This window comes from Amblyomma maculatum, chromosome 2, assembly GCF_055883805.1.
Source record: "Amblyomma maculatum isolate TAMU_Amacu chromosome 2, ASM5588380v1, whole genome shotgun sequence".
Classification (NCBI taxonomy): Eukaryota; Metazoa; Arthropoda; class Arachnida; order Ixodida; family Ixodidae; genus Amblyomma; species Amblyomma maculatum.
The window spans coordinates 76636547-76645994 of NC_139345.1; the positions used below are offsets into that span (position 1 = coordinate 76636547).

At 44.1% G+C, this 9448-nt stretch overlaps 1 protein-coding gene across 1 annotated transcript; it reads left to right on the top strand.

Moving 5' to 3' along the window:
• The first annotated feature begins 365 nt into the window (after nt 1–365).
• Nucleotides 366–6361, top strand: LOC146199064 (uncharacterized). The gene is made up of 2 exons (XM_084592701.1): nt 366–632; nt 6086–6361. Exons 1-2 carry the CDS (start codon nt 366–368, stop codon nt 6359–6361), a joined length of 543 nt encoding a protein of 180 aa, XP_084448827.1.
• Nucleotides 6362–9448: the final 3087 nt, after the last annotated feature.

Sequence of the window (9448 nt, forward strand, 5' to 3'; positions counted from 1 at the left end):
AACAAACGTCTTCGCCACCACCACTGTACTGATTTTAAAACCTTCAGTCACAGCTGGTTACAGCGCGAGTCACCGATTATATTTTATAAAGAAATTTACGCGATGTCGGCACACAAGGTACGCAGGAACCGGCAAGGATCTATATTCTGGGATCTGAAGAAAAAGAATACCTCGAAACCAAAAGTCAGTCAGACATTTTTGACAGACCGACATTTTTAGTGTGCGACAGGAAGGACAACGAAGTGGCTAGGGACAGCTGGCTGCATGGCGGCGTGAGGTGTCCCCGTGGAACAGGAGCCGTAGTCACTGCCAGCGTTGACCTTAGGAGGAGCGTATACAGAACCCTGGCGTCGCAGGAGGCCCGTATGCGGCGCGCCATGCATCGGCGTCAGAGCCAAGGCATGGTGATCCGGCCACCGACCCTGCGCGAGTCTGCCGAGCCGCCGCTGCCCGAAGTGGAAGAGGGACTCGAGCTGCACCCGAGCCGCTTTGAGGTGTTCCGCTGGCGCCTCAACGAGTTCCTCAACCAGGGACACATGATGCTGCTAGTGCTCCGCACCCACGTGCATGACTTCAACCCGCACTACGCTACCGAGTTCGAGCATGCCGTGCTCTACTACTCCATGATCAAGGTGCGCCTCAACGCTGCAGCGCCAGCTTCATTCGGCTCTCTTTGGCGGTGTAGAGGCCGTCCTGTACATTCAGCCTGGATTTATATCACTAATAACAATAACATGCCTTCTATATAGTGACGTCATGGCCATCTACATGGCCTCCTCGCTATCCTTTCAAGAAAATTACGAGTTCGTTGCACGTTTACTGCAATGAACGGATATTAAGCAATGACCTATACAGATCGTTCAGTCGAAAAGCCGTCTGTAGTGTCATAGTAGGGGCTACGTAAAAAAAGGTGTACCACGGTAATTTCTGGTTCTAGTGATTGACAATTGACTTGTATGTGATCGACGAGGACGAGTTAATGAAAACATTGAAATGAATTGATGAATATTGAATTAATGAAAAGAAAATGAAAAAAAAAGGCGAAGGGGGCTCGAAGATGTCAAAGCTTAAAGACCATGTAAGATGAGAACGGCAGCGCTATTATGGTGACTTTCTGCCACGTAACATCGCATCGGCACGAGAGATATTTTGCAAAAGCATTAGCCCTATATCAAAACAGTTTGCGGCCTTTGATGTGAATGGCTCATGACAGCAAAGAAATATCAAACATTTTTAATGCACACTTCAAATCTGTAGTTTACCTTCGTACGAAGATACATACCTGTCTCATTTACCTGATGTTCTTATAACTGAAGAAGGCATTTTGAGTATGCTCCTCAACCTCGACATCTGAAAATCTCCCGGCCCAGATGCTATCCCGAAAGAATTTCTTAAACGCTATGCAGAATGGCTATCAAAATTTTTTTGTGTTCTGAATAGAATCCTTGCACCTCGGTCAGGTGCCGAACGACTCTAGGAACGCCAGAGTCAAGCCACTCAATAAACCAAGAAATAAGCACCACATTCAAAACTACCGCCCCTTTTCATTAAGCTCAACTGGTTGCATAATCTTGGAGCACATAATTCGTAAACATATGTTGGTATTTCTTGAGGAACATCCTTATCTAACAACCTACCAGCATGAATTTCGGAAAGGCTACTCAACAATCACTCAATTTTTTCAAACAATACACGATTATGCAAATGCTATATTTTATGGATTTTTCTAAAGCTTTCGACAAAGTATCCAATTGCAAACAACTTCATCAATTAAATAAAATTCTTTAAAATCCTCAGCTTAGCAATTCGTTAGTTTTAAAACTCGAGATAGGAAATATCTCCATTGACTCTAACGTTCCCCAGAACTCGGCTCTTGGGCCTCCTTTTCAATTTAAAGGACATAAATGATGTCGTAAAATACGTTCTGTTGAAAGTAAGATATATATGGAGACGATTGTGTCCAGTACTCAGAAACAGAAAGCCCCTCGGATAAAGTATTGTTAAATAATACATATCAGAAGGTTGTTGCCTGGTGCGAGGAGATTTGGCAGATGGCGGTAAATTTTGAAGAAAAAAAACCTTTTATTTCTGCCATTCCCGAGAAGAATAAGCTTAATTTCGATTACTAAGCTAACAATATTTTCACCTCAATTAGAATCTACACACTGATAACATAAAGTAACTGCTTTTTCTTCCAAGTGGTCTAAAACTGTCCACAAGCAATGCCCGGTTACTAATATATGACACAATTATTATTGGCGCTCAATTACGCTGCAGTTATCCGGGACCCTTTTACACAAATCAAGATCTAAAAGCTCAACCGGGTGCAGACAAAGGCGGCTCACTTTATATACAATTGGTTTTCCTGCAGGATTTCAGTTTCCAGACAAATTCATGAATCAGATTGTAAATGGACACTACAGCGTTAACATTTCTGATATATTTACACTTTATTCGTGATATGTCACCAAGAAGATACATCAACTGACAATAAAACCATCTGTGTAAAAAATAATTGCATTAAATATTTTTTTTTCGAATGACCATAACTGACAGCAATAGCTTAACTGGCATAATAGTGACTCAACCTTCTTTGGCTTTGCTTACCGCCCAATTCAACTGCTGACGAAAAAGTTCAAATATGCCTATTTCGATTTTTTGCTTTCTTTTTTCCCAATTAAAATGACACTGTTGTATTGATCTGGCAGTGTATTTTTCCCTTCTTCACTTTGTTGTATTCATGTGGCTGTACATGTTTTTCTTTTTCACTTGGTTCTGTTGCCAGCGATTATTGTTTTTTTTTTGTAATTTTATATTCCCACCCTGCTATACTATGTCATGGATTACAGTATCTGTAAATAAATAAATAAATAAATAAATAAATAAATAAATAAATAAATAAATAAATAAATAAATAAATAAATAAATAAATAAATAAATAAATAAATAAATAAATAAATAAATAAATAAATAAATAAATAAATAAATAAATAAATAAACCCACAGAATGAAAACAAAATGCTTCAGGATGCTAACGGAGAGTGTTGATTGTCCTATTAATTTAAAGAGCCGAAATGGTCAGAAATTTAAAATCTAATGCTTGACGATGCTAACTGAGAAATTTTGATGTGTGTAATTAATTATTTCGTTGAAATATGTAAGAAATGAAAAATTGAAAAACGACCCACCGTGATGGTGGAGTGGTTACGATGCTCGACTACTGTGCCCAAAGATATGCGGGACTGAATCCCGGCCGCGGCGGCCGCTTTTCGATGGAGGCGAAAGGCAAGGCAAGGCACCCGACTGCTGTGCGTTGTCAGTGCACGTCAAGGAACCCTAGGGGGTCGAAATTTTCGGAGCCCTCCACAGCGGCGTCTTTCATAGTCGGAGTCACTTTGGAACGCTAAACACCATAAACCAAACCGAAAATTTTAAAATGGTGGACCAAAGGTGTCAGAATAGCGAGGAGAAACCAATGCCATGATGATGGAAATTGAGAAAATTGAGTGTAATTGATCAACCTACTGAAAGATGTGGAGTAAAAGGATGTAAAAATGCTCAGAACAGAAAGCCCATGTTTGTTGATGCGAAGTATTGGTGAATGAAAAAATTAAAACTCTGTATTATATAAAAAGCGGAAAAACGTCTCAATTTGTGAAAAGCTACTGCGTCAAAATATCAAAGCATCAAATATCAACAAGTGGCGTCCGAACTTAACAGCGAGGTCATCATCCGGCAGGCTATAAGAGAAAAAATATAAAAATTAGAAATACATAACAGTCAAAATGTGAGAAAACTTTACCCGTGTGTGTAAAACGCTATCTTGTTATACCCTTAACCGAGGAGTTTTAGTGTCCCCCTAGTGAAATTCTCACTCATCGAGGCGACAAAGTTGGTGTCATTTCGGGGTAGAGCTAGTATATTCAAAGCCTACGGAAACGCGTACGTGGACATCGTACCTTCCGGTAGGGAAGACGGTTGTTCTCTCGGCCGGCCGACCTTGAGCCACTGCTTAGATGATAGAATGTAGTACTAACCGTCCAACGCTTGGAATGTTTTAATGCATAAGCAATAAGTGTCTATGTTTGAGGAGTTTGTCACAAAAACATTGTCTGCAGGATTGCGTCAAAGTGAGGGTGTCGATAGAGGATTAGGAGAAAGTTGCCAGGAAATAAATTTGGTGTATGTGGATCGATGAGGTAAATAATATGTCAATTACCTCAGGTTAACGGTGAAATATCCAGACGAGGTAATGTCGACGTCCAAAGTTATCACGTGGTATCTCACTTGCGGCCACGTGACCTGTGAGGACGTTGGAATAGTGACGCTGTTATATGGACGTCGAATGTGACGTCAGCATGTGACGTCATAAAACTGAAAATGGACGTGTTTGGACATGCAAGAGCCTAATAAAAAAATGAAAGTGATCAGGAAGTGTGTAAAGGGTATCAAATTGGGGTATCAAAAAATATTTGGTGCATGTGAAGTCATAGGTAATTAATTAATCTCAATTAAGTCCTTTAAATGTGGAAAGAGCCAAACGCGGCAACGTCGACGTCCAAAGTCATCTTCTTGCTCAATCCTCTAAAACGGGTAGTAGCAGTGATCTCAAATATTTTCTTTCCTGTAAACCAATTTAAAACTCCGCTGATGATTGCCTAATAAAAAAATGAAAGTGATCAGGAAGTGTGTAAAGGGTATCAAATTGGGGTATCAAAAAATATTTGGTGCATGTGAAGTCATAGGTAATTAATTAATCTCAATTAAGTCCTTTAAATGTGGAAAGAGCCAAACGCGGCAACGTCGACGTCCAAAGTCATCTTCTTGCTCAATCCTCTAAAACGGGTAGTAGCAGTGATCTCAAATATTTTCTTTCCTGTAAACCAATTTAAAACTCCGCTGATGATTGCCCCGACTACGTAAGATGCCCGACTACTGTTGCGGAGTTCCCGGTTTCGAACCTGACTGCTGCGGCTGCAGCAGTAGAGTTCGCATTGGAGAGGCGCCCGTATGCTGTGCGATGTGAGTGCACGTTAAAAATCCCAGGTGGTCGAAATTACTTTGGAGCCCTCCAATATGGTTCCTATTTCTTTTTGTTCGCTTTTTCCATAGATGGCTCATATACATATGCTGTCGCTGGGCGAAGAGAACATTGGTTCTAACTGCCCCTAAACTAAGACCGAGCTGTTACTGAACAGATGTACTATCATTGCAAAGATATTGTCATTGTACAGGTGTAGGGACCCTCGAATCCCGAGTCAGATAGGCTGCTCTCACACTATAGTTTTGTCTAGATCACAACTACATGCTAGTTATTATGCGCAACCCGGAGCCTGACTTGAAGTGAAAAATCGGAGTTCTAGCGCACGTCGGTTGCTTTTGGCCTAACTATGCTAAATAATCCATCGTTTCTTTAAGTTCACCGAGAACTATGATATCGTTTAGCCTGCATTGTGCTCCTGGGAAATGCATACTTCTTTAAAGCGTTTGATTACTGTCTGGAATGATGACGCTTGAGAAACAGATGTCTTGGTAAGAATAGTGTCATGGCTGCGCGTGGGAATAATCAGACAGTTTTTTTTAGTGCGAGACCGCTCTTCCAGCCTTCGTATTCCGAACAAAAAAATTGTTTTGAACGGTCTTGGGGTTCATCCTAGATGCCGTAACAACAGTGTTTTCCTAGCTTGCGGGACCGGCACCTTAGCACGCAGCTGTCAGGCATAACATAACAATGGTTCATTACTGATCACTCAAATTTGTTCAGTGCGAAGGCACTTCATGCAGTCAAACCTAACGAAGAATGCCATGGCTTGTATATGCCGATTTCTGGTTAAGAAGAGAAAACGTCGTACCCATGCATTCAAACTCTGAAATTCCGTAAAGGAAGCGAGTTCTCAACATCGTAGATGTCGCCACAACCAAGTACCTCTTAGCTTAAACTGCAATAAACGTATGCGCTGTTCATTGCAAAGTTACATGCCTGCATACTTCCGCACGTCATACTTCGAGTTAACTACGTTAAAACCCTATTATTTACAATGAACCGGAATGGAACTAAAGCTTTGACTCGCTTGTGTTTTATCAGATCGAGCTGGACGACTACTTCGAAACTGCGCTGCGCTACAGCATGAAGGCCTTCAACCAGCGTGACATCAAGTGGTGGCCGGACACGCTCTTCAAGCGCGTCGCCATCGTCATTTTCTCGGTGCTCGAGAAAGTGGAGGTGCAGACGCTCGACTACTACGTGAACAAGGACAACCTCAAGGAACTGTTTCGGCACCTGCAGTGGGAGAATTTTCTGTTCAACTGGAAAATCGCACTCGAGCCTTCCCCTTCGCCAAGCACGACCTTGGTTCCGTAGAGTTCGTTGCCGCGCGCATGACTGCCTATTAAATGACATCAGGCTTTTCGACACACTGGTACGCCTCCTTTTTTGGCAACTTTTGCTGCACTTGGTTCGCACGGTAGCTTATGATAAGATTTAACCTTACTGACTTGTTCTAACAGGCCAGTGGTTAACCATTTTACTCGCATGTGCAAGAATATCTTACGCACTAATCACATAGTTGGTAGATGTAACATCGAAGTAACAAATTTATTTGCGTAATGAACGTTTTAGCGTTACGAGCGTCCATGCACTTTTAACTCGAAAAAATGCAACGTTTTTCTCTTTTTTTTTTAACGCATGACAAACGTTCTCCACTCTTCTTGAGTGTAGACTTCTGCTAAGGATTGTATATCATAGCAGACGCGTTTTTGTAGCGAACGCTACACTAGGCGGGCAGAAGCGCGTCGTTTGGCGGAGCCAGGCAGAGGCCCCTACTGCGCATAAGGCGTTACCATAGCAACCAGCTGCACCGTTTCACAGGTGGTCCAACGCTGCAGCTTCTAAACGCACTCATGATAGCCCGCATTATCTACGGCACGCCATACCTTCCCTTTTGTAAACAGGCATTCACCTGGTTGAAAACTTGTCAGAAAAGCGGTCAAGACAGCCCTGGGGCTTCCCCAATGCACGTCGACCGGCTGCTTACTTAAACTTGGCATATATAACACCTTTGAAGAGCTGCATGAAGCACATCGCTGGGAACAATTTGTCCGCTTAGCATCCTCGTCGACTGGAAGGCACGTCCTTCAAGCTCTCAATATTGCTTCGCCCTATATTACCCGAAACCGCAATTATTTGCCGCAGAATATCCGCCAAGCAATTACACTCAAACATCTCCTCAAGCATATGCATGTAGAATATCACCACGCCGACCGACAGGCAAGAGCCATCAAACTCTCTTGAGTTTGATGACAATACTGTACAATACAATACAATATAGTACTTTTTATTCAATATCATCAGGATGTTTGGTGCGCTGGCAAAAAGCCAATGATGAGACTTGACGAGGCCGATGCACCCTACAAAGGCAGTTTGGTAGTGGCACACATAAAAACCTAGTTGAGATAAATAAAACCATGGATTAACATTCAAACATTCCGAACATGAAGTAGCACAAGCATCAGTCAGTTTTTCATCAACTTTAATTCGTCATTTAATAAATGCGGGAGAGTAAAGCGCAACATCTGACGGCCGTAATTTTTGCGCGTCCTAGGTAGGATGGATGGAAACAACTTCATTTAATAAAAAAAAGAGCCTTCCAGGGTGGTCCCCTATTAGTCCAGGAGTCCACGGGCGTTTGCTTCACATAGAGCCCGATCTACCAGCCATTTCTGACCGGCGGGTTGAGCTGTCCGCAAAGCAGCCTCCCAGGAAGAAAAGGTGGGATGGGGGATGGGGGGCACTGCCTGGGGTGAAGGACATTCCCACAGGTAGTGGAAAAGGGAGGATTTGGGCTCGGTACAGGTGTCGCAGTGAGGGGGCAAGCCAGGGTGAAGGCATGAGAGACGGTAGGGGGAAATGAAACAATCCGTCTGCAATTGTCGCCATGTAGCACTGGATAAGGGTGACGAGGTGCTGTGGTGTGGTGGCAGTGTCATGCGGTTGTGTTTGTAGAATGTGGTGATTTGGTGGTATGTAGAAAGGACCGATGCGGCCTCCTGCGCGAAGTTGGGTGCCTGATCATACGGGGCTCGGGTAGAGAGTTCTCGAGCCAGCGCATGAACGTGCTCATTACCGGGGATCGAGGCATGCCCTGGGATCTACGTTAGATTAACCGTTCGGTCGAGAGAGGTGGCGGTGGCAAGAATATGATGCGCGGCCGGTGTCGCCACGCCGTTTAGGTAGTGGCGGTATGCCGCCTGAGAATCTGTACAAATTTCGGTAATGTCTTTGTCAATAGCTGAATGGGCAAGCGCGAGTGCGATGGCGGCTCCTTCCGCTTCTGCAAGCGAATTAGTCCGGATAGTGGCGGCGGCCCCCACTCTGCCATCTTCGTAGGCAGCGACTGCAGTGAAAAATCCTACTTTAGAATTCCCTGCCGCGTCGACATAGAGGATATCAGAGCGGTTGCGGTATCTTTTGGTGTAATAGCTGGCTCTAACTTTCCGCCTTCCCTGATAAAGGCAAGCGCCCATGTTGCGTGGTAGGGGCTTCTGGTATATGCGATCCTGCGTGCCCGGAGGGATCATGAAAGGTGTAGCATTTGCCGGGGTGGCGATGGGTGGATTGAGACGGAGTTGTCGCAGTAGGCATTGTCCTGTTTCCGTGCGACTCAGGCGGACTAATTGGTTGGTGCGTTGAGCTTCTATTAATTCGTTCATGGTATTGTGAGTACCAGTGGCCAGCAGACGTTCTGTGCTAACCGTCCGTTGAAGACGTAGGGCGGAGGTGATGGCCATGCGCATTAGGATGTCCGCCTGCTCTGTTTGGCGCTGAGTGAGTATATGATATGGGAGGAGGTATGTGATTCGGCTAATGATGATTAATGCATTGGTCATATTGAGGGTTTCGCGTTCCGACAGCCCATGGTTGCGCGCGGCCACACGCCTGATTAGTACAGCAACCTGCTTGGTCTGTCTTTGCAAGAGTTGTAGGGTGGCGGTTGCATCAAGTGCGTTGTTAATGAGAAGGCCGAGAATCTTAATCGGAGACACAATGGGCACTGGGTTTCCGTACATGTGAAGTTCACAGGGGGGATCTCCGGGTATGGGTTTAAGCTGCAATAGTTCCGATTTAGTTGTGGAGCATCGGAGGCCTGTGTTTTCTAGATAGGTGGTGGTGATGTCGCGTCCTAGGTAAAAACCATTTAGAACTTGTTCTAGTTGAGTGCATAGAACTTGTAATCTTGACAGCTGTAACATAAAACAGTTGCTTTGAATAACGCTGGGAGGGTGGGACAGCCAACCGGATACTCTATACGTAGACGCTGTTGGCCCTGTTAACGGTCACAGGATCATTACCGTGACAACACCATCGGACACTCTCCTCAACTGTGCCTCTCTTCGCACCACTGAGCCGAGTATTGTGGAAGAAGTAGCCATTTTTCTGGTCGCTGCTACT

What these genes read in the sequence shown, in the direction of transcription:
- LOC146199064 (XM_084592701.1), top strand. Translation starts at nt 366, where the DNA reads ATGCGGCGCGCCATGCATCGGCGTCAGAGCCAAGGCATGGTGATCCGG. An exon ending in TCTACTACTCCATGATCAAG is followed by an intron (nt 633 to 6,085) that starts GTGCGCCTCAAC and finishes GTGTTTTATCAG; the next exon opens with ATCGAGCTGGACGACTACTT.